Raw genomic sequence first — 25,986 nt, 5'->3', positions numbered from 1 at the left:
TCCCTGAATTGGGCACAATACGCCAGTAGAAGCCGAACCTTTGTTTTTTAAAGGTTCACCTCCTTGCTTTAGTACTCCATCCTTCCATTTATAAAGCCCTGGATCCTGTATGCCTTTTAAAACACTTTCTCAACTTGACCTGCCGTCTTCAATGATTTGTGCACATATATCCCCAGGTCTCTCTGTTCCTGCACCGTTTTAGAATTGTGCCTTTTATTTTATATTTCTTCTCCTCATTATTCCTACCAAAATATCACTTGGCACTTCTTTGCGTTAAATTTGATCTGTCATACGTCTGCCCATTCCATCAGCCTGCCTATGTCCTCTTGAAATCTTATCATCATCCTTATTGCTCACTACACTTCTAAGTTTTGTGTCATCTGCAAATTTTGAAATGCACCAAGTCCAAGTGGCCCTAGTACCGACCCCCGGGGAGCACCACTATATACCTTCCTCCAGTCCAGAAAACAACCATTCACCACCACTCTCTGTTCCTGTCACTCAGCCAACTTTGTATCCATGTTGCCACTGTCCCTTTTATTCCATGGGCTTCAACTTTGCTGACAAGCCTATTACATGGCACATTATCAAACGTCTTTTGGAAGTCCATATACACTAAATCAACTCCATTGCCCTCATCAATCCTCTGTGTTACCTCATCAAAAAACTCAATCAAGTTGTTTAATCTGCCACATCCCTCTTCTTACTACCCCATCTTCTATTTCTATGCCTATAGAAGACATTTGGTTGCCCTTTTCTATTAGCTAACTGCCAGGCTCTTCTCACACCCACTCTTTGCCCCTCTTATTTTCCTTTTTCACTTACCTTCTGAACTTTCTATATTCAACCTGGTTCTCACTTATATTATCCACCTGACATCTGTCATATGCCCCCTTTTTCTGCTTCATCTTACTCCCTATCTCTTCCGTTATCTAGGGAACTCTGTTTTTGGTTGCCCTACCTTTCCCCCTCGGGGAATGTATGTAGATTGCACCCAAACCATCTCCTCTTTAAAGGCCACCCATTGCTCGATTACAGTTTTGCCTGCATATCTTTGATTTCAATTTACCCAGGCTAGATCCGTTCTCAGCACCCTAAAGTTGGCCCTTGTCCAATGAAGTATTTTTACTCTAGATGTGGCTCCTCATCTTTTTTCATAGCTAATCTAAATCTCATACTATAATCACTGTTGCCTAAGTTTTCTCCTACTGATATTTGTTCCATTTGACCCACCTCATTCTTCAGAACCAGATCCATCGATGTCTCCTTCCTCGTTGGGCCGAAAACATACTGATCGAGAACATTCTCTTGAACACACTTCAGAAATTCTTCTCCCTTTCTGCCCTTTACACTATTATCCCAGTTTATATTAGGATAATTGAAGAGTTGATTGCTCTGACTGCTTTCCTCTGAGAAGTTAAGTCTTCTGTAGTCCAATGATAAATAGTTGAATAAGCTCCACATCCACAATGATTTTCAGTTCTGTGAGGTCACCTTCATGAGAAGGTGTGTAATGTAGGTTTTAGATTTGGAAGTCTTTTCTGATGTATTCACTCAGTGAGAGAGGAACTGTAGAGTGACCAACGCAGAAGATAGGATTGCCTGATAAGTTTGATTAAATCCCATATCAAGATAACAGTACTAATTTTGCCCTTTCTCAGTTGCTGACGCCTTGCAGTATTTGTTTGCATTTTAAGCAAACTTTCCCCCATCACTCATGAATCAAGAAAATCTTTGTCTTAATCAATTATTGATCAAAAGAATCACCCTACTTTCACTGAAGGGCCACCTCCAAACCACCATTTCAAACTTAAGGAAGGAAAAGCCTCTATTTTTAATTGCCATAGCTTTTCCAAAGAAAAAATATATCTTCATACCTACCAAGACAAAAATCCTATTTTTTTGGTCATAGGGTATTCAACTATAACTCATCTGATAAAGGGAACAGTTAGGTTTTTGTTCACTGGGTTTTTTTCAGCATGAACAGCCTTTTATTACTCTAGACATCATGTTCCTATTTTCTCTCAGTTTAGGATTGAGTGCTTCAATGCGGACAATGTGGGCCACAAGATCATTATGGAAATGAGTGTGAATAATGGTTAATCCACAGCTCTCCTTTTGAAACAGCTTGATCTGAACTTGTGGGTGCTATTGAGAAAATTTACCACAGTGACTGGGCAAGTCCAACCATGCCTGTAGGGAAACCTGAACAGAATGGTTCATACAGCATTTCTGAAAGTAGAAGCACCAAGGCCAGCATGAAAGGAAGCCGTGATGACCTGGCTGAGAGATAAAGAGCAGGATTTGATGAATCAATGTAATTCTGTGCTCTGATCTTGTGGTGCAGTTTCTTCCTTAGGTTCTTCATCGGAATCAACATAACAGGCACTGGATTTTTGTCCTTGCTTCTGTTGGTCCTTCACAGTGTGACAACATGATTTGGAGCCTTCTCTTCTCGTTGTCTCCAAACTACCAGGACCTACTGGCTTCTGACAACACTTACCTAAATAGCCCAATTCCGAGCAGTTATAACACTTAACCTTTTTACTGAAACATTGGTCTGGATGATTATTGTTTTTATTGCATCTCCAACATGTTGAGCGACACTGTTGACTCCGGAACTGTTGGACACTGTGGCCTGTAAATCACTAATATGCGTGGCAGCAGTCGCCATCTCAAGTGCTATTTTGAGAGCTCCAGCAGACGTGATTCTGTCTTCTACCAAACGATTCCTCTGCATTGACTTCAAACTGCAGACAAAGTGATTTCTTACAAATTCAAAATACATCAGATGCTGAAAATCTGAAATAAAAACAGAAAATACTAGAAATACTCAGAAGGTCAGCCAGCATCTGTGGAGAGAGAAACAGAGTTAATATTCCAGTTTGATGACCTCTCATCAGAGTTCTTGTGGCACTGCCAAGAAACCACATGTTTTGGATGGTTTCCTTAGCTCTGCATAAACTGAGAAAAATTTCCATCATCCCTTAGCTATCCTCTAGTTAAACTTGAACCGATCCCCATTCAATATTCTTCAGTGTTTCTTACTAATGCTGACATATTTTTTTAAAATTGGTAAACCATCAGGCTCAGATGATCATGTTACACCAATGTGCTTTGTTGAATGATAATTTTCTTTAATCCACTGACTGGAGATCTGAATTTGTATATTTTTTAAAAAGACATTTAAAAAAATGACTTTGATAGCGACTTAAGATGATCACCTAGTGCGCTATACTGTATCCTACATTGCAAAGGACTGTGAGGAGAGAGACGAAATGTCTGCTAAATTCCCCAGCAAGAACCAAGATCCAGGAAGTTTAAGGGAACTGTTTGTTCTCTTTCTTTTAGCAAGAAGAGAAATACTGCAAACTGCTATGTTTGAATGACTGAGTTACAGTCGTGTAACAAGCCCCTCCCAATCTATGGTTTCAAATCCCACCTGTACATACTCTGGCTACAATCAGAAACCCTGTTGGAGGAAATCATCCGCATCACTATCTCCAAGAGACTCACCGAACCAGTCATCTATCTCTTCAAACTAGAAGCCAGCCGAATCACCAAACTCCACAGACTGTATATCTTTTTTATGGACTCTAACTCAACCAATCTACTTTTCCCCTCTCTGTAACCTATTTGTGTTTGTGTAAATCTGTAGTGTATGTGTGAGAGTGAAAGTTGGCGCATTGTTTATTATTTTATTAGTTCAATTTAGATACAATAAAGTTAACCTCTTTCTTTGTTAACTCAAGAAAACCTGTCTGGTTGGTTCTTGTTATGATCATAGTAAGTAAGTAATCAAACACCTACTGAATTGGCCAGTACATCCACTCTAAAAAAGAATTAAACCTGTTATGGTCTAATAAGGAGAGGGAAAAGAGAAAAGCCCTTCAAACCTTCCTCACTTGACCGTAACAACCAACTTTGTGAAATTAAGCAAGTTGTGAGTTCAACAGCCAACTCTGCATTAGGGTGGTATATCAAGTTGGAGTGACTGAACAGAAATACAGTGAACATTGCCACAAACCTAACTAATTTCTAGATTTTCAGTTGAGGGAACTTTTAATAGTACTGCATCTTGAAGCAACACCAGAAAAGTGATAGTCAACCAGATTTTTAGAGCAGTTTTAAATTTTAGTTACACATAGCTGAATCCAAACATCCTGGGAAAGAGTTTCACCTACGTTTGCTAAGTCTACGTGTGGTGAAGAGGAGAGCTATACAAGCCTTGCTGGATCAATTATGGCAGCAGACCATAATCAAAACAATTCAAATAAACCAAATGAATTATTCTCCTATGCCTCGATGAGCTATTTTTAAAAAGTGTTCTGAACTAAGCATTCATGGTAAAATTTTAAATAAGATAAACTGGTTTCCTTATTTGAAACACTGTGATTAGTTCATTGCGAAATTGGCTATTACCACTCAGCTTAATGGCTAAGGAACAATTGACTGGTGCTCAAGTCTCTGTTCATCAAACATGTACATTTGGACCATACACGGCAGCATAATAGTTAATGAATGATATAAGAAGGCTTCTTAATGTTCCCTGCTTCACTGTCACCATTCTGCCTGACATTTTTGGGATCATTTTAATGTTTGAATATTACTGAGCAAAAATCTTTAAGCTCAGTGGGAAGTAGCTCATTGGCATTTTTTAATTTGATAGCAAAAGCACAACTGAAAAGCAGAAATCCCATGTGAACCACAAACTGCTTCATGCATAGATTGAGTCCACTGAAGAAAATTAATGTTACATTTAGAATTGAATGAAAATGACGATAAATAAATTTCTTGAAATCTTAATACTTCAATTTCTATTGTAAGGAGCAACCTCTCTGAAATTGCCTTCTGAATTTGATTGGATACAAAATGCTGACTTTTCCTCTCCTGAGGAAAAGTACTTGATAACACTATCAGATATTTATATCAACCTGGGACAAATCAGCTCAGGAACCCGAGGACAGCTTTAAAGTCAAAATGCAAGGTTGAAGAAACTGCCTTTCTAGATATGTCTGTTTCATATTGTGGTTAATAAAATGAAATCCCAATACCTGAAGCTGATGTATAACTGCGGAATGCTCTACCTTTTTCTGTATTTTAATGCTTGTTAGCAGGTAATGGCCATTATCACATAACCAGAGAAATGAAAGAAGAAAATGAAAATCCCACCAATGCTGGAGATCTGATATAAAAGGAGAAGCTGCTGAAAATTTACATCAAATCCATCAATATCTATAAAAAGAAAAGATGCCTTTGCATTCCAAGATCAAGTAGCAATTTCCATTAGCAGTAGTTTGAGGATAGATCGTTGAGTGATCAGGAGTTCGATTGGAAGGTGGTTCAGGGAGCTGGTGGTAGATTTCCTGAAGTAGATAGTCTGATGAGAATTGGAGAGATATAGGAGAGAAAAGGATTCAAGGATAAGGATGTGGATAAGGGAGATGACGGGCAGCAGAAGTGTGCAGCAGCCAAGTAAAGGTTTTCCATTTTGGAGATCCATCCCTCAGCTGGCATCAGAGCTGAGAGTGGGATAAGGAAAGAGGGGCAAATAAGGTGGTTTGTGGTGAACAAACGATATTCAGGTTATTCTTGTCCTCGAGGGTTGCTTGAGGTGAAGCCAGATTTTAACAGTAAATTGAGCAGTTCAGGCACACATCACATGTGCCCTATGCTGCACCCCTCAGATATGAAATTCCAAAAGTGAATATAGTAGTGTGGCAGTGGCTTAAGTGAAAGACTGAATGATCTGGTGACGATGCCAAATGTGGAAACGTGGAAGGGATTCAGCAAGTCAATGAAGGGGTTGTTGTCATGTCAGCTGGATGGTGTTGGTTAGAAAGCGGAAGAGTGTTATTTTTCCAGGGCAACAGGTTCAGGTAAAGGGATTTGAGATTGGCAGGGAGATGTGCATGGTGACGGAGATGAGTAAGCAATTATGGATTGTCTAGTTATTGGTAGGGACCTCAGAGATGGCAAGGCCTTGCATGATGGTGAAGTCAGGGGAGTGTGTATGAGACAGGATTACATAGAATATATAGCACAGAACATTCAGCCCAACCAGTCAATGCCAGTACTTATGCTCCACTCGAGCCTTCTCCCATCTTTCCTCATCTAAATCTATCATTGTAAACCTCTATTCCCTCCTCCCTCATATGCTTGTCTAGCTTCCCCTTAAATGCATCTATACTACTTGCTTTAACCACTCCCTGTGGTAGCAAGTTGCACATAGATTTAAGGTGATTGTTAGAAGGATTAGAGGGGACATGAGGAAAAACTTTTTTGCCCAGAGGGCGGTGGGTGTCTGGAATTCACTGCCCATTTCGGTGGTGGAGGTAGAAACCCTCAACTCACTTAAAAGGCACCTGGACCCGCGCCTGAAGTGTTGTAACCTGCAAGACTACGGACCAGATGCTGGATTATGGGATTAGATTGGGCGGCTAGTTTTTTTGGCCACACAAACACAGTGGGCTGAATGGCCTCTTTCTGTGCTCTAACTTTTCTATGGTTCTCACCACTCTTTATTTATTTTATTTTATTTAGAGATACAGCACTGAAACAGGCCCTTCGGCCCACCGAGTCTGTGCCGACCAAGAACCACCCATTTATACTAACCCTACAGTAATCCCATATTCCCTACCACCTACCAATAATAGGGGCAATTTACCTATCACCTGCAAGTCTTTGGCGTTGGGAGGGAACCAGAGCACCCGGCGATAACCCACGCGGTCACAGGGAGAACTTGCAAACTCCGCACAGGCAATACCCAGAATTGAACCCGGGTCTCTGGAGCTGTGAGGCTGCGGTGCTCGCCACTGTGCTGCCCACAGTGGTCTTTGGGTAAATAGGTTTCTTCTGAATTCCCTATTGGATTTCTTGGTGACTCTCTTGTATTTATGGCCTCTAGATATGCTCTTCCCCACAAGAGAAAACATTCCCTCTGTATCCACTCTATCAAAATCTTTCATAATTTCTAAGACCTTTATTAGGTCACCCCTCAGCCTTTCTATTTTCAGGACAAAAGGGACCCAGCCTGTTCATTCTTTCCTGATATACAAATACCCAAGCATTTCTGATATCATCCTTGAAAATTGTCTCTGCACTCTCTCCAGTTGCCTCTATATATGAAGATACAAACATACGAATTAATTGCTGGAGTAGGCCACTTGGCCCCTTAAGCCTGCCCCGCCATTCAGTAAGATCATGGCTGATCTGATTGTCACCTCAACTCCACATTACCACCTACCCCCAATATCCTTTCACCCCCTTGCTTATCAAGAATCAATCTATCTTGGCTTTAAAAATATTCAAAGACTCTGCTTTCGCCACCTTTTGAGGAAGAGTTTTCCAAAGACTCACGATCCTCTGAGAGAAAACATTTCTCACGTTTGTCTTAAATGGGCAACCCCTTATTTTTAAACAGTGACCCCTATTTCCAGATTCTCCCAAAAGAGGAAACATCCTTTCCACATCCACCCTGTCAAGACCCCTCAGAATCTTTTATGTTTCAATCAAGTCACCTCTTACTCTTCTAAACTCCAGCGGATAAAAGTCTAGCCTGTCCAACCTTTCCTCATAAGACAACCCGTCTATTCCAGGTATTAGTCTAGTAAACCTTTTCTGAACTGCTTCCAATGCATTTACATCCTTCCTTAAATAAAGAGACCAATACTGTACACAGTACTGCAGATGTGGTCTCAGCAATGCCCTGTGTAATTGAAGCATAACCTCCCTACTTTTGTATTCAATTTCCCTCGCAATAAATGATAACATTCTATTAGCTTTCCTAATTACTTGCTGTACCTGCATACTAACCTTTTGCTTTCCTGCACTAGGACACCCAGATCCCTCTGCAATCTCTCACAATTTGGATAATATGCTTTTTTTATTCTTCCTGCCAAAACGGACAATTTCACATTTTCCCACATTATACTCCATTTGCCAGATCTTTGCCCACTCACTTACCCGATCTATATCCCTTTGTAGCCTCCTTATGTCCTCTTCACAAGTTACTTTCCTACCTATCTTTGTGACATCAGCAAATTCAGCAACCATACCTTCGGTCCCTTCATCCAAGTCATTGATATAAATTGTAAAAAGTTGAGGCCCCAGCACTGACCCCGACGGTACATCATTCGTCACATCTTGCCAACCAGAAAATGACCCATTTATGCCTACTCTCTGTTTCCTGTTAGCTAGTCAATCTTCTATCCATGCCAAAATGTTACCCCCTACACCATGAGCTTTTATTTTCTGCAATAATTTTTGATGTGGCACCTTATCAAATGCCTTCTGTAAATCTAAGTACAGTAAATCCCTCTTTATCCACAGCACCTGTTACTTCTTTAAAGAACTCCAATAAATTGGTTAAACATGATTCCCCTTGCACAAAACCATGTTGACTCTGCCTGATTACCTTGAAGTTTTCTAAATGCCCTGCTATAACGTCCTTAACAATAGCTTCTAATACTTTCCCTATTACAGAAGTTAAGTTAAGTGGCCTGTAGTTTCCTGCTTTCTGTCTCCCTCCCTTTTTAAATGAAGGAGTTACATTGGCTGTTTTCCAATGTAATGGAACCTTCCCCAAATCTAGGGAATTTTGGAAAATTAAAACTAACACATCAACTATCTCACTAGTCACTTCTTTTAAGACCCTAGGATGAAGTCCATCAGGACCCGGGAACTTGTCAGCTTGCAGCTCCAGCAGTTTGGTCAGCACTACTTCCCTGGTGATTGTAATTTTCGTGAGTTCCTTCCTTCCTTCCATTTCCTAATTTACAACTATTTCTGGGATGTTACTTGTATCCTCTATGGTGAAGACTGATGCAAAATACCTGTCCAATTCATCTGCCATCTTCTTATTTTCCCTTATTAATTCCCCAGACTCACTTTCTATAGGACTTTGTTAACTCTTTTTTTAAGTATCTCTAGAAATTCTTACTATCTTTTTTTATATTTCTAGCTAGCTTTTTCTCATACTCTAATTTTTCCCTCCTTATTAATCTTTTAGTCATTCTTTGCTGCTTCATATATTCTGTCCAATCTTCTGACCTGCCACCCATCTTTGCGTAATTATATGCTTTTTCTTTACGAACATAAGAACATACGAATTAGGAGCAGGAGTAGGCCACTCGGCCCTTTGAGCCTGCTCCGCCATTCAGTAAGTTCATGACTGAACTGATTACTCCACATTTCCACCTAACCCCGATAGCCTTCCACGCCCTTGCATATCAGGAATCTATCCACCTCTGCCTTAAAAATATTCAAAGACTCTGCTTCCACTGCCTTTGAGGAAGAGAATTCCAAAGGCTCACGATCCTCTGAGAGAAAAAATTTCTCCTCATCTCTGTCTTAAATCGGCAATCCCTTATTTTTAACAGTGACCCCTAGTTCCCACAAGGGGGAACATCCTTTCCCCATCCACCCTGTCAAGACCGCTCAGGATCTTATATGTTTCAATCAAGTCGCCTCTTACTCTTCTAAATTCCAGCGGATATAAGCCTAGCCTGTCCAATCTTTCTTCATAAGACAACCCGCCCATTCCAGGTATTAGTCTAGTAAACCTTCTCTGTTTGATACTATCTTTAACTTTTTTAGTTAACCACGGATGGTGGGTCCTCCCCTTGGAATTTTTCTTTCTCGTTGGAATGTATCTATTCAGTGTATTCTGAAATATCCTCTTAAATATCTTCCACTGCCTCTCTATTGACCTGTCCCTTAACCTACTTTGCCAGTTCACTTTCGCTAGCTCTGCTTTCATGCCCTCATAATTGCCCTTATTTAAGTTTGAAATACTAGTCTTAGACCCACTCTTCTCTCCCTCAAACTGAATGCAAACTTCAATCATATTATGATCGCTGCTGCCTAAGGGCACCTTCACCATGAGGTCATTAATTAACCCTATCTCATTGCAAAATACCAGGTGCAGTATAGCCTGCGCTCTAGTTGGCTCCAGAATGTGCTGTTTTAAGAAACTATCCCAAAAACATTGTATGAACTCATCTAGTCTACCTTTGCCCATTTTTCCAGTCTATATGTAGATTAAAACCCCCATGATTATTGCCATACCTTTCTGACAAGCTCCCATTATTTCTTCCTTTATGTCCCGTCCTACCACGTTGAACTACAAGAAAGCCCCCAGCGAGTTAACATCCGTAGCACTTAAAGCAGCCAGAAGTGCTGCACAAAGAACAGCCAGGCGCTGTGCTAATGACTACTGGCAACACCTATGCAGCCATATTCAGCTGGCCTCAGACACCGGAAACATCAGAGGAATGTATGATGGCATTAAGAGAGCTTTTGGGCCAACCATCAAGAAGATCGCCCCCCTCAAATCTAAATCAGGGGACACAATCACTGACCAATGCAAGCAAATGGACCGCTGGGTGGAGCACTACCTAGAACTGTACTCCAGGGAAAATGTTGTCACTGAGACCGCCCTCAATTCAGCTCAGTCTCTGCCAGTCATGAATGAGCTGGACGTACAGCCAACAAAATCGGAACTCAGTGACGCCATCGATTGTGTAGCCTGTGGAAAAGCCCCTGGAAAGGACGGCATTACCCCTGAAATAATCAAGAGTGCCAAGCCTGCTATACTCTCAGCACTCTACGAACTGCTTTGCCTGTGCTGGGACGAGGGAACAGTAGCACAGGACATGCACGATGCCAATATCATCACCCTCTATAAGAACAAAGGTAACCGCGGTGACTGCAACAACTACCGTGGAATCTCCATGCTCAGCATAGTGAGGAAAGTCTTCACTCGAGTCGCTTTAAACAGGCTCCAGAAGCTGGCCGAGCGTGTCTACCCTGAGGTACAGTGTGGCTTTCGAGCAGAGAGATCTACCATTGACATGCCGTTCTCCCTTCACCAGCTACAGGAGAAATGCCGCGAACAACAGATGCCCCTCTACCTTGCTTTCATTGATCTCACCAAAGCCTTTGACCATGTCAGCAGACGTGGTCTCTTCAGACTACTAGAAAAGATCAGATGTCCACCAAAGCTACTAAGTATCATCACCTCATTCCATGACAATATGAAAGGCACAATTCAGCATAGCGGCGCCTCATCAGACCCCTTTCCTATCCTGAGTGGCTTGAAACAGGGCTGTGTTCTCGCACCCACACTGTTTGGGATCTTCTTCTCCCTGCTGCTCTCACATGTGTTCAAGTCTTAAGAAGAAGGAATTTTCCTCCACATAAGATCAGGTGGCAGGTTGTTCAACCTTGCCCGTCTAAGAGCGAAGACCAAAGTACGGAAAGTCCTCATCAGGGAACTCCTCTTTGCTGATGATGCTGCATTAACATCTCACACGGAAGAGTGTCTGCAGAGTCTCATCAATAGATTTGCGGCTGCCTGCAATGAATTTGGCCTAACCATCAGCCTCAAGCAAACGAACATCATGGGACAGGACGTCAGAAATGCTACATCCATCATTATCGGCGACCACACTCTGGAAGTGGTTCAAGAGTTCACCTACCTAGGCTCAACTATCACCAGTAACCTGTCTCTCGATGCAGAAATCAACAAGCGCATGGGAAAGGCTTCCACTGCTATGTCCAGACTGGCCAAGAGAGTGTGGGAAAATGGTGCACTGACACGGAACACAAAAGTCCGAGTGTATCAAGCCTGTGTCCTCAGTACCTTGCTCTACGGCAGCGAGGCCTGGACAATGTATGTCAGCCAAGAGCGACGTCTCGATTCATTCCATCTTCGCTGCCTCCGGAGAATCCTTGGCATCAGGTGGCAGGACTGTATCTCCAACACTGAAGTCCTCGAGGCGGCCAACATCCCCAGCTTATACACCCTACTGAGCCAGCGGCGCTTGAGATGGCTTGGCCGCGTGAGCCGCATGGAAGATGGCAGGATCCCCAAGGACACATTGTACAGCGAGCTCGCCACTGGTATCAGACCCACCGGCGTTCCATGTCTCCGCTTTTAAGACGTCTGCAAACGCGACATGAGGTCCTGTGACATTGATCACAAGTTGTGGGAGTCAGTTGCCAGTGATCGCCAGAGCTGGCGGGCAGACATAAAGGCGGGGCTAAAGTGTGGCGAGTCGAAGAGACTTAGCAGTTGGCAGGAAAAAAGGCAGAAGCGCAAGGGGAGAGCCAACTGTGTAACAGTCCCGACAGTCAATTTTATCTGCAGCACCTGTGGAAGAGTCTGTCACTCTAGAATTGGCTTTTATAGCCACTCCAGGCGCTGCTCCACAAACCACTGACCACCTCCAGGCGCTTACCCATTGCCTCTTGAGACAAGGAGGCCAAAGAAGAAGACGACCCCGTCCTACCATGTGGTTACTGTTAGGGGGCCTGCATACAATTCCCACAAGTGGTTTAGGGCGGCACAGTGGCGCAGTGGTTAGCACCGCAGCCTCACAGCTCCAGCGACCCGGGTTCAATTCTGGGTACTGCCTGTGTGGAGTTTGCAAGTCCTCCCTGTGTCTGTGTGGGTTTTCTCCGGGTGCTCCGGTTTCCTCCCACAAGCCAAAAGACTTGCAGGTTGGTAGGTAAATTGGCCATTATAAATTGCCACTAGTATAGGTAGGTGGTAGGGAAATGTAGGGACAGGTGGGGATGTGGTAGGAATATGGGATTAGTGTAGGATTAGTATAAAAATGGGTGGTTGATGGTCGGCACAGACTCGGTGGGCCGAAGGGCCTGTTTCAGTGCTGTATCTCTAAACTAAACTAAACTAAAGTGATTTCTTGCCTTTGTCATTTCTCATCGTGACCTAAACCGCTTCTACATCCTGGTTTCCTGAATTTAGGTCATCCCTCTCTAATGTGCTAATACCATCATTAATTAACAGAGCCACGCCTCCACCCTTTCCTAGCTTCCTGTCCTTCCTAAATGTCATGTGCCCTTCAATAATCTATTTCATCCTGCAGCCATGTATTCGTAATGGCTATCAGATCGCACTTATTTATTTCTATTTGCGCTTTCAGTTCATGTTTTGTTTTGAATGCTACGTGCATTTAGATACAGAACCTTTAGTTTTGTCCTTTTATTATTTTTGTAACCTCTAGTCTTGTCTGCTGATTTACTCTTAGATTTGTACTCACTGTCCCTTCCTGTCATGGTCTGTTTATCTTTTCCCATTCTCTCTTGCCTTGTCTCTACTCTTTGATTTACCTCATCTTCCCAAATTTAATCCCTTGCTCCCACTATTTAGTTTAAAACCCTATCTACTTCCTAGTTATGCGGCTCGCTAGAATTCTGGTCCCCGCGCGGTTCGGTGTAAACCTTTCCAACGATATGGTGCCAGTGCCCCACTTCTACCGAAACCCACTTCTACCACACCAGTCTTTGAGCCGCACATTCATTCCTCTAATCTTATTTGCCCTACTCCAATTTGCACATGGCTCTGGTAATAATCCTGAGATTATTACCTTTGAGGTTCTGCTTCTTAATTTGGTGCCTAGCTCTTTATACTGACTGTGCAGAACCTCTTTCCTTGTCCTGCCTATCCTTTCTATAATACGGCAACCAGAAATGCACACAATACTCTAAGTGTGGTATCACCATGGTTCAATATAGGTTTAGCATAACTTCCCTACTTTTCAATTCCAGCCCTCTAGAAATAAAGCCTAGTGCTTGGTTTGCTTTTTTTATGCTCTTGCTAACCTGTGGTGCAACTTCTAGTGATTGGTGTATTTGTACTCCGAGATCCCTTTGTTCTTCTACACAACCTAGACTTGCACCTTCCAAGTAATAAGTGACCTCCCTATTCTTCCTACCAAAATGTACTACCCACATTTATCTATGTTGAATTTCATTTGCCAATTATTTGCCCATTCTGCAAGTTTATTAACGTCCTCCTGTAATTTGTTACAGTCATCCTCAATGTTAACCAGGTCCCTCACCACCAAAATTTGGTGTCATCCAGAAATTTAGAGATTGTGTTTTTGATTCGAAAGTCCAAATCATTAATGTAAATTGTGAACAGCAGTGGTCCCAGCACTGTGGAACATCACTTCACACCTTCTGCCACTCTGAATAACTATCCTTTACTCCCACTCTCTGCTTTCTGTTTTGAAACCAGCTAGCAATCTATTCTGCCACTTGTCCCCGACTCTGCATTTTCTGACCTTATTCATTAGTCTATTATGGGGCACCTTATTGAAGGTAGTTAATGCACAGGGTGAGGGTGGAAGAGTTCAGGTCAGGTGATTTGCCTACCGATGTCCTGGCTGAATCTCGCTCTCTTCCATTTTAACATGATCCTCTGAGGAAGCAGCAATGGTACACCCCTGAAGTTGGCAGAGCCCTACTTGAAATACAAATCAACGTTCAATTACATCATCGGGCTCCAACAGCAATTTTAACTGTGGCAGCTGAGCAACAAAATCTTTTGGGCTTTCCCACCAGATGAAGACAGCAGGAAGAGGATCATGCACCAGAAGAGGCCATTTAGGCAAAGTTTTTAACTTTCTTTCTGTGGCCAGGAGGAACAAGAGTGTTCTTACAGGCCCCACAAGGAAAGTTTAGGCCTTCCCACAACTTACCTTCTTGCCAGCAAGCCTTCCTTTGATGGTGGCTAGTGGCCTCCTGCTGCCCGAACTCTTGCTGCCACCTGCCGCATTCAGCTCACCCAGGCCTCATGTTGCCAACCTCAGGCACTTGTGCACTCTCCTGTCCTCACCTGCCCGAATCCAGCTCCCAGTTAAAATTCCCCCTTAGATCTCACCAGCCTCTCTGGTATGATTTACCTGTTTAATGCACAGCTTGGCTTGTACTTCCACTGAAAAGCAAGTGTAAAATACTTCATATTAAATCTGCAGTTGTCAATTTAGGTGAGTTAAGTTTTGTAGAAGTTTACTAATTATAAAGTTAGGAGTAAGAAGGCAAGTCAGGCAGAAAGTTTTCATTCAAAATATAAAAGATTTGTGGAATACATTAGGGGTCAAGGCCATTGAAGCTGACAGTTTACAGAGATAAAGAGACAATTGGACATGATGTTGTGAGATAAAGGACTGAGGGAGAATACAAAAAAGCAGTGGACTGCCCCAATCAAAAAATGGGGAATTTGTTGAACCCAATGGCAGCCTCTGTTTCCAAAAATTGCTATGATTTCTTCCTGCTTTCCAGTTTTGGATAAATCTTGTGCACTTCAGTATTAGTTTCATTTTAATGTATTGCACAGCAGAATTGAAGTGTTCATGATTCTGTAGAAGTTTTTTTCCAGAAAAAAGTGGCTCAGGTGTAGAAAACAAAAGCAGGGATGTAATGCTGGAACTGTTAGTCCACAGCTGGAGTATTGCGTACAGTTCTGGTCACCGCATTACAGGAAGGACAGAGTCGCTCTGGAGAGAGTACAGGGGAGATTTACAAGAATATTGCCAGGGCTTGAAAGTTGCAGTTATGAGGAAAGATTGAATAGGCTAGGCTTATTTTCCTTAGAACAGAGGAGGCTGAGGGGTGAGGTATACCAAGTTATAAGGGGCCTGGATAGAGTAGTCAGGAAAGACCTGTTTCCCCTTGCAGAGAGGTCAAATACCAGTGGGCACAGATTTAAGGTGATTGGTAGAAGGATTAGAGAGGACAAGAGGAAAATATTTTTCACTCAGAGGGTGGTGGGTGTCTGGAATTCACTGCCCGGATTGGTGGTGGAGGCAGAAACCCTCAATATTTTCTAAAGGACATGCACCTGAAATGCTGTAACCTGCAAGGCTATGGACCAAGTGCTGGAAGGTGGGATTAGTTTGGGTGGCTAGTTTTTTTCAGCCAGCACAGACACGATTGGCTGAATGGCCTTCTTCTGTGCCGTATTTTTCTTTGGTTCTATGGTTCTTTTGACCACGCAAAGAAATGAAATAATCCATAACGGTAATGATTCCAAGTGTCGAGAATTTGGGCTATAAATTGAATGACAGCAAATAATTTTTTACTTGCATTTTTATTAGATTTCTAGTCAGTTAGCATTTTATTCTACCAGCCTGCCATAATTCATTTGGCTCATTGCCTGAAGCCAGTGTACTCAATATCCCTCAGGAGTTATTTTGCAAGGAAAACAGATTAATGACGAAACTCGGAGGAAAGATTCCTTTAATTAGAAAAACTCACTTTCTGCTATCGCTGCAGAAGAATCGGTATTAAGTTTAACAACTATTTCCATTCAACCCTGTGTGGGCTATTAAAGTGCTTTGCTTTATTCTCCAAATATATTAGTAACCATGTGTAGGTCAGGCATCAGTTCTACCTAGGCAGCTTTTTGGAATATAAATATAGTAGTGTACACATAAACTAAATCCAGCATATGATCATCAGCAAATATGCTTAAAGATGTCTACTGCAAGACTGTCATCTCAACCCTGGTCAGTTGAACATTCAGACACCTCATTAGCAATACTGGTGTGAAGTAGATATTAGGGTTTTGAGCATTTAGTGGTTAGTTTTACTGAAGTCCTGTTTTAAAAAGATAGAAATTGCTGAAATAAAGCAAGAAATGCTGGAACCACTCAGCAGGTCTGGCAGCATCTGTGGAAAGAGAAGCAGAGTTAACGTTTCGGGTCAGTGACCCTTCTTCGGAACTGTAGCCTAACCTTCTTTCTTTCTTTTGGGCCTCCTTATCTCGAGAGACAATGGATACGCGCCTGGAGGTGGTCAGTGGTTTGTGAAGCAGCGCCTGGAGTGGCTATAAAGGCCAATTCTGGAGTGACAGGCTCTTCCACAGGTGCTGCAGAGAAATTTGTTTGTTGGGGCTGTTGCACAGTTGGCTCTCCCCTTGCGCCTCTGTCTTTTTTCCTGCCAACTACTAAGTCTCTTCGACTCGCCACAATTTAGCCCTGTCTTTATGGCTGCCCGCCAGCTCTGGCGAATGCTGGCAACTGACTCCCACGACTTGTGATCAATGTCACACGATTTCATGTCGCGTTTGCAGACGTCTTTATAACGGAGACATGGACGGCCGGTGGGTCTGATACCAGTGGCGAGCTCGCTGTACAATGTGTCTTTGGGGATCCTGCCATCTTCCATGCGGCTCACATGGCCAAGCCATCTCAAGCGCCGCTGACTCAGTAGTGTGTATAAGCTGGGGGTGTTGGCCGCTTCAAGGACTTCTGTGTTGGAGATATAGTCCTGCCACCTGATGCCAAGTATTCTCCGAAGGCAGCGAAGATGGAATGAATTGAGACGTCGCTCTTGGCTGGCATACGTTGTCCAGGCCTCGCTGCCGTAGAGCAAGGTACTGAGGACACAGGCCTGATACACTCGGACTTTTGTGTTCCGTGTCAGTGCGCCATTTTCCCACACTCTCTTGGCCAGTCTGGACATAGCAGTGGAAGCCTTACCCATGCGCTTGTTGATTTCTGCATCTAGAGACAGGTTACTGGTGATAGTTGAGCCTAGGTAGGTGAACTCTTGAACCACTTCCAGAGCGTGGTCGCCAATATTGATGGATGGAGCATTTCTGACATCCTGCCCCATGATGTTCGTTTTCTTGAGGCTGATGGTTAGGCCAAATTCATTGCAGGCAGACGCAAACCTGTCGATGAGACTCTGCAGGCATTCTTCAGTGTGAGATGTTAAAGCAGCATCGTCAGCAAAGAGGAGTTCTCTGATGAGGACTTTCCGTACTTTGGACTTCGCCTAACCAGTGTTCTGAAAAATGTATTGTTACTTCTTGACTCTAGTCCTCTGTTCTTCTATTTATTAAATCCAAAATGCTGTTGGCCTTCTTTACAGTGTTATCTACTTCCATTTGCTCTTTTAGGGAATTATATATTTGAACTCTAAGGTCTTGCTGTTCATTTACCTTCTTCAATGTTATCCATTGAAATTAACCTCCCTTTTATTGTTTTACCTCCCAAGATGTATTATCTCCCTCCAAATTCCACCCTTCTCGTGATCAATAACAATTCATGCTAGGGTGCTATTCCACAGCTGCCAGCAGCCTGTCGATGCCTCTGCAAGTGGTCGTTCTTTATGTGTGACTGTCATGCAGGCCCCCACCTGCCAAGAATGAGGCACACATTATTTCACCACATGAACATTAAAATTTAAAATTGCTGCTGGGAAGAAGAGGACCTATCACAAGGAATTGCCAGGCCCTTCGCCGGAAAGACCTTTTTATGCATACTGGCAGATAGTGTTGGAACAAAGGACCCAGTCCCTGCTTCTTCAATACACAGAAGACCTGGTCAGACCAGTTTAGTCACATGACTGACTGGCTGTTTGAATCTGAACTTGCCACAGAGTGTTTGAAACTCAGAAAGCTCTTTGCTCCCAGACTGAAAAGATCTCTCTCCTGTCTGCTCTCATCTCTTTCTCATGGAACTGAAGAACCATTGAAGGCACATGAACCTCAAGAGAGAAACGTCTCCTACAGTGAACAAGGTTTAAGGAGAATACTGGGCCCCAACGAAAAGCAAGACTACCTACAATCAAATGGCGTGTATCCATAGACGTTAAGCTAATTAGAGTTTATGTTTTAATAAATGTCACTTTTCTTCTTTAAACCTAAGAAAGCCTGTTTATGCTTATTTCTTTGCCTTATATTTGGAAAGTGGTGAACAAGGATTCACCAAGGGGGACCTCAAAACACAGTGTGTTTAAAAATTAAACCCTGTTACAATAAAACCAGGTGAAGACAGTAAAAGACCCCTAGACACCTTTCTCACCTGGTCCTAACAGTGACCTGAGGCAGTAAGGGTTGTATATTGCTTGGTCTTTCCTTACATAGTTGGGCAGAACTTCTACCTGTTGCCATGATTCAGGACCATGTTCCCGGATCAAATGTCATTACCAATTCCCTCTACCTCCTTTCAAAGAATTTTGGGGCCTTTCTACTGCTACCACAGGAATACTGCTACCTTCCTTTTCAGGTGGCCCGAGGCGGTGTAGTAAGAGGAGCAGGCAGCAGGAAAATTTGCCAGGAATCCAGTGTTCACCAGCATGAGGTGGGTGGAGAAGGGGTGGTCAGCTGCAGTCCCGGTAAAGGGAGGAAAGCTTATTTTGAGACAGGAGGTGTCATTATCTGCTTTTTCCTGGTTTTCTGCTCAATTTTGGGTGGGGATAGTAGAGGAAAATCCAGGCCCAAGTATCAAAAGACATCATGGCTGAGTCTGATCCTGCCCTTCTCTGAGCATTTTCAAGCAGTAATCATGGAACAACCATCACAAGTACAAAACCCTTGCTTCAATTAGTCCATGGTGCATAGACCAGTTGTAGCATCTGTAGTGCCACCCCAGATGACACAAGTTAACTAAGATAGAGTAGTGTTTGAATGTGGGACCTTCTCACTTGATGAATTTTCTGTCACTTAATTGATAGAGTTTGGTTTCTTTGTGTTTTAGATGGCATGGGCCGAGTTCTGGCACAAGATGTGTTTGCAAAAGACAACCTGCCACCTTTTCCAGCATCAGTGAAGGATGGATATGCTGTACGAGGTAAACAACTTAATATGTTCTTTAGTATGGCAGCTGTTAAAGTTACACATCCTGTCTAAACCGCTTTAATTGAATATGTCCTATATTTTAACTATTTACAGCTGCAGATGGCCCCGGTGATAGATTCATTATTGGAGAATCACAGGCTGGCGAGCAGGTGAGTATTGATGCTTTCTTTGCATAGAATTGAATTTAGGCACGTAAGAACAAGCAAAAAGGAGCTCTTCTGGTAAATGACTGAAATTGTCTTGTGACATGAACATAAATATCTAAAAATGAGAGTAGAACACACACACTCAGGTGTGTGGAATTGAGGATAGGCTCCTTTAAGAACTGCTAAATCTACTGTTTCTATTCTGCTATTTTAAGACTTATTAAAATCATTTGCTTTTGGGATGTGGGCGTCCCTGGCAAGGCTACTTTTATTGCGCATTCCAGTTGCCTTTGAGAAACAGTCACCTTGAATCACTACTGTCCTTGTGGTGAAGGTGTTGTTATTCTCTGTAGTAGTTCAGTACAACTGAGTGGCTTGCTAGTCCACTTCGGAGGGTAGTTAGGAGTCCGTCATGTTAGTGTGGCGTTGTAGTCGCATATAAGGACGGGACGTTTCCTCCTTCAAGGTCATCAGCGAGTGCCATCATTTCGCTGCTGATCACAAAATCTAGGCTATCGAAAAATCGACATATTCCAGCAGAAAAAAAATCCCTCCTTCGCCATTCCCCAAACTTTTTTTGCGATTAATCAGGAAAGGAGAGTGGAATAGGGAGAATGTCTCAAATTATGCAGCTGTTTTTGTCAATTTTTAAATAAATTCTAAAGGAAATTATAGGCCCGGATTTTGTGGTGGTAATGACAGCAGTACTGTCAGCCATTACTCCACTGAAACTAAGAACAACTTTGGGAGTTTGCACATGCAGTTAAAGGTGAAAAATCCAAAAGTTGCTATCAGTGATTCTACACTTCTCCAGAGGGTGCGTTGTTGAGGTCTCCACACTGCAATCAATGGGAAATCTGAACTGATGGGAACTTCCACTCTTAGGCTATTAGCTTCACTGTTAAAAACTCTTGAAGAAGTTACACCTTGTTGAATGAGGTGTAACTAGGTTTTTAAGGGCGTACTAAGTTCATAATTACTGCTAAACAGCCTGACTGGCCCTGAAAGAGTAATTTTATATTTGTTGGATGTCAAATGTCTATATTATGATAAGAAAGTCCATATATTAATTTTTTAATGATATTTTAGCTTCTACCGTGTCCCAAATATTTATTTCACTCTGTAAAATTTAAAATTGAAAGTGAAGGGATTCAGTGGTTTTTACTATAATAAAAGCAAAATACTGTGGATGCTGGAAATCTGAAGTAAAAACAAAGTGCTGGAAACACTCAGCAGGTCTGGCAGCACCTGTGGAGAGAGAAACAGAGTTAACGTTTCAGGTCTGTTATCTTTCATTTTTTATTGTTCATGGAATGTGGGTGTCACTAGGCCAGCATTTATTTCCCATCCCTAATAGCCATTTTACTGAGTAGCTTGCAAGGCCATTTCAGAGTCAACATTGCTGTGGCTCTGGACATGTAGGCCAGACCAGGTAAGGATGGCAGATTTCCTTCCCTAAAGGGGTTTTTGAAACAATCGACAATGGTTTCATGGTCACTATTAGACTAGCTTTTAATTCCATTTTTTTATTAATTAAATTCAAATTTCACCATCTGCCATGGTGGGATTCGAACCCATGTCCCCAGATCATTAGCCAGGGCCTCTGGATTACTAGTGCAGTGACATTACCACAATGCCACCACCTCCCCTGCTAATAGTTGTAGTAAAAGACAGCATTAGGCCAGAGTCTTAATGGCACAGCTGCGTTTGACAATGCAACCACTAGGTGGCGCAGTGGTTGCACATGCACAAATGCAGGCTCTTCAGCTGGAACTTCAGTGTCTACGACATTCAGGCAGCTCATAGAGTCATAGAGTTATCCATCACAGAAATAGGCCCTTTGGCCCATTGTGTCTGTGCCCGCCAAAAAGCACCTAACTATTCGAATCCCATTTTCCAGCACTTGGCCCGTAGCCTTGTATGCTGACAGGATTAAAAATGGCTCTGCTCAATTTATCACAGGAAATGCTCATGGCTAGATCGTTCTAGCAAACTAACCTTACATTAAATTGGATGGAAGTCCAGTAATATGCTGCTATGTAGTTGTAGGATACAAAATATAATCCTCGTAATTCTATTAAATACAAAAGGAATTTTATGATTACATTTCCATTGGAAGATGGTGAATTGGCACCCCGATCGATGGAAACGAAAATCGGGCAGAGTATAAAATGTGCTGCCAATTCGATATTGTGATTCGTTTATATGACTGACCCAGACTGATTTTACCTGAACGCAGCTACTAGCTCCCGCCCTACTGACGGCTCTCCCCCCTCGGCAACTCGCTTTCTCCCCCTTCTCCCTACCGGCCGCTTCCCCCCCCTCCCCCCGCAGCTCCAGACATCGCTGCTCGCCCCCCCCCCCTACTTCCCTGGCCAATTGTTCCCCACTTGCGCCACCCTGCCCTCCGGTTGCTCGCTCGCTCGCTCCCCCGCCACACCCATCCACCCCAACCTCGGGCACTGGGCCGCACTGCGCCTCTCCACTGGCTCCCACGTTTCATCAGTCTTCACACGCTGCCCGAAGAAGCAAGGGGTGACGGGGCGATGTAGGAGCGAGTGGCCGAGAGAAGGGAAGCGCCGCGGCCTACAGTTACCGGCTGGAGGGGCGGGGGGGAGTGAGCAGGGTGGCACGAAGCGAGGAACAATCAGGGAGTGGAGGGGAGCAGCGCAGTCTGGAGCGAGCGGCTGAGGGGAGGAAGCGTCAAGGCCTGGACCAAATTGCTGAGGGGGGAGAGCCCCAGCCTCAAAGTCTCCCATTCAGCCGCTTCCTCCAGCCGAGTGAGGGGCTGGATAACCAATGATGCTTTATCGCGCATGTGCGAAGATGGACCTGGCACGGATACGCCATGACATTTGAGCTGCGTGATGATGTCATCCTGCGCATGTGCCACTAAGTCCTGGCAAGATGTAACTGCGCATGTGCGCAGTTTGGCGCACTCTGATTACGTCAGCGGGCCGCTGCATTGTCAGGAATCACTTTGTGATGGCACTGCCTTTGCTTTTGTTCTGTGACATCTCTGTCATTTAATCCCTCTGCCCTATCACATACCTCTTTTGTTCTTGCTCCCCCCTCCCCCTTTTCACATGTTCAAAGCCTATTACATTTCTAACCTTTGCCAGATCTGATGAAAAGTCACAGACCTGAATCATTAACTCTGCTTCTCTCTCCACAGATGCTGCCTGACCTGCTGAGTATTTCCAGCACTTTCTGTTTCTTTTTCAGTGGTTTTTACTTCCTGGTTTGCTGTCTGTGTGAACTCCTATATAACTGGCTGCTTACCCTGTTTGATGACATCATTATTGCTGGACGCTTGAGGATTCTCTTGACTTGGCGCCAAAGTCAAACTGATGTCGGAAAGGGGAAATTTGTGATGCAGAGATTGCTAAATCTTTGTGGGCAGCTTTATTCGAGGTCAGCGGCGAGCACCGTTGCTTCACTGCTGACCACAAAATCCAGACCATTGTCTTGTTCTTTTTTGATTTAGTTCACTGTAAGCTTTTGAAGTTTGACTAATAATCTCAAAGATGATTTTCTTTTTTCCCTGCATATTTTTGCAGCCCACCCAGACAGTGATGCCCGGTCAGGTGATGCGGGTAACAACAGGGGCTCCAATACCCTGCGGTGCAGATGCAGTTGTGCAGGTTGAAGATACAGAGCTCATCAGAGAATCTGATGATGTAAGTAAATTTTGAAGATTTCACTCCTGTTCAGTATGTTGAACTAGTGGAAGAATATTGTGCAATTATTTAAGGATTCATTGATTTATAAGAACTTTTTAGTTGAGGACTAGGATAGATTTTAAATATTGCCATGTTCATTTCATATTGATATTCTTTATGTATGCAGCATGATGTACTTCTAATCATGGTAAGTTGATAGATAGCTGGTAAGCTTCTTTTGGGGCACCATAAACAGTGCTTACATTTAAGTAGCCAGTCAAGCTTATGATTCTTTTTTCTCTTAGCGCACATGCATACATGAAATCTTCATGCCCACAAATGTATTTTCTTTTTCTGTGTGTTGTAGATGGTTCCATTTAGTGAATTTCATAAGATATTTGTTTTAAATTATTTGTGTCCATTCGTTCCATTTTAATGTAAGAATATATGACAGGAAAAAGAATGCCGCATGTCAATTTCAGAGGATCAATTTCACTGTATTATTTCATTTATTCTCTGGGCGTTGCTACCAATTTTTACAATGCAATGCATCTGCTAATTCATTACAGTGAAATCAAAAGCCATAATGTATGGCTGAGAATTATGGCTCAGTGTGAGCTCCACATGCCGCATTCCAGAATGTCTTTGAGTGCTCATCAGTAATGCTTTTAGAATAACCAGACACAATGACACTTGTGGCTTCTCCAGCGGAGTATCCTAGATTTCCTTTTAGTTTATGTTGCAGTTTAATTTTGCAGGGCACGGAAGAGCTGGAAGTAAGGATTCTGACACAGGCCCGTCCAGGCCAGGACATCAGGTCTGTATATTGCATTTCTCTACATTTGGTAATGGCATAATGTAATTGGGGAGTGCTGACTGTAAATGATGGGGAGCTCATGTAGCTAAGTAATGAACAAGTTCAGTTTCTTTTTAACTGCACACTACAAGAACAAAGTAGGGATCAAAGTGAACAGAAACTGGCAATGAGCTCAACATGTCATCGTGTCAACATTACAACCCCATGCTACAAGTGTTCCATTCAATTTGTCCCTCTAGATTTGTACCCTACCATGGAACCTGATAAGTAAAGCAGAAGCATTGATTAGTAGTTGACTTGTTAAGGGATGAAATGTCATCTGCAACTGCAGAATTTAAAGGCTCACAGCATCCTAAATAGGCAGTCACCCAAAGAAATGGCTTGGGAACACAGCAGTCAATTACTGACAAAAATAATGGCTATCATATCTGCATAAGGGCAAGGAGTCCCTTGGTTCACTGCTGCAATTGTAGAAGTGCTGCTAGAGGGAGTCTGGCAGAGGAAGGGCATACTATTTAGAATAGAGTGATTATAGACTGTGGAAGGAGGTGCCAAGAGCAATCAATGAGAATCCCACCACTAGCAAATCAGTGGCAGAAAAAGTTTCATGAAATTCCAAGATCATGACCAGGTTTAGAAGACCCAAATGGACCTTTCCAGAATACACTACACTCAATGTGTTCTGCCCTTGTGTTGTATCAAACGAGAATTGCTTACTTTTATTAATGGGTTGACTTGTCCCAGACACTTCACAAACAGGCATATGGAAAATGTACACCAAGCCTAAGAAAAGGTGACCAAAATTTTGATCAAACACTTAGCTATTGAGGTTTTGAAACTCATTCACAGTCTTGCATATAATCACCATACCATGAGCCTTAAATGGCATCTAATTGCTTAGTGTGTGCATTTGTCATCACACCCATCAGGGGTTGTTTTCTGGTAACGTAGTTGCAGTTTTCTCATTTTTCAAGGAGACAGCCTTTGACCGAGAAATGCAGCAGCGGGAGGACACTCTCACTCCTTATAAAGAAGAAGCTATCCAAATCCTCGGGAGATAGACCATAGTGGGTGTCCAAAAAGCAGAAGTAGATGGTCGGGTGCAAGTGTAGGATTATGATGACATCCTTCTTCTCTTCCATCTCTCCTACCCTACCCACATTAATTGTCTGCGGACGATTTCATGAAACCCTCGTATCACTCCTGCTGAAAGTGACATTTCTCGGCAACCCATTCAAACCGCTCTTCCTCTTTTCCTCCTCTACATGTGCTGGAAGAAGTAGAACTAGGCACTTTTGGATCTGGCCCTGCCAGAACTTCAGTGAGACCGCTCACTCTAGTCTTTGCAGGCTCTAGTATAAAGACTCAAAGGTATTGGAGATTGAATCAGAGAGGGTTGATAAACAGTACACAAGTAAGCAAGAATATGACAAGAGACATTGTTAACCAGAAGGTGAGGTACATTGTCTCTTGGATGAAGAGCCAAGGGATTTTAAAGAAACATATACTTGTAGAGCATCAAACATGTGTGTAGATATCAAGTGCTGTTTCAGCCAGCTGATCAGTGGAGAAATCCACTACCCACAATATACTGGGTAGTTTTTCAGCATTACAGTCCATTTTGGAGCATTTGCTGGGATATATGACAGAACAGGCACAGTGCCACGCTACCCATGCAGCAGCAGAAGAGACAAGGCCATCTAAGACCCAAGAGATTCTTCTTCGAACGCAGCACCCAGTGACATCTTGCACTCCAGTCACTCAGTTCACAGGGCTGGACTTGAGGGTTCTTACCTCATTCACTAACACTGAAAAGAAAGACTTGCATTTATATAGCATCTTTCATGACCACAGAATGCCCAAAGTGCTTTACAGCCAATGAGATATTTTCTGAAGTGTAGTCACTATTGTAATGTAGGAAATGTGGCAGCCAATTTAAACACAGCAAAGTCCCACAAACAG

General features: G+C 43.0%; 1 protein-coding gene across 10 annotated transcripts in view; it reads left to right on the top strand.

Annotated features, from left to right (window-relative positions):
* LOC137373899 (gephyrin) overlaps window positions 1–25,986 on the top strand; it is a 623,883-nt gene that overhangs the window by 517,923 nt on the left and 79,974 nt on the right. For 4 of the 10 annotated variants that reach the window (XM_068039448.1, XM_068039442.1, XM_068039444.1 and 1 more), the window contains 5 exons: window positions 8,652–8,744; window positions 19,299–19,391; window positions 19,493–19,548; window positions 23,073–23,225; window positions 23,966–24,024. In XM_068039448.1, the coding sequence (XP_067895549.1) occupies window positions 8,652–8,744; window positions 19,299–19,391; window positions 19,493–19,548; window positions 23,073–23,225; window positions 23,966–24,024 (454 nt within the window). The remainder of the gene's footprint in view (window positions 1–8,651; window positions 8,745–19,298; window positions 19,392–19,492; window positions 19,549–23,072; window positions 23,226–23,965; window positions 24,025–25,986) is intronic. The other 6 variants (XM_068039446.1, XM_068039451.1, XM_068039450.1 and 3 more) reach the window with 3 other exon arrangements.

This window comes from Heterodontus francisci, chromosome 9, assembly GCF_036365525.1.
Source record: "Heterodontus francisci isolate sHetFra1 chromosome 9, sHetFra1.hap1, whole genome shotgun sequence".
In the NCBI taxonomy this organism is placed as follows: Eukaryota; Metazoa; Chordata; class Chondrichthyes; order Heterodontiformes; family Heterodontidae; genus Heterodontus; species Heterodontus francisci.
Note: the sequence above shows the minus strand (reverse complement) of the source record. Positions and strands in the feature narration are given on the sequence as shown.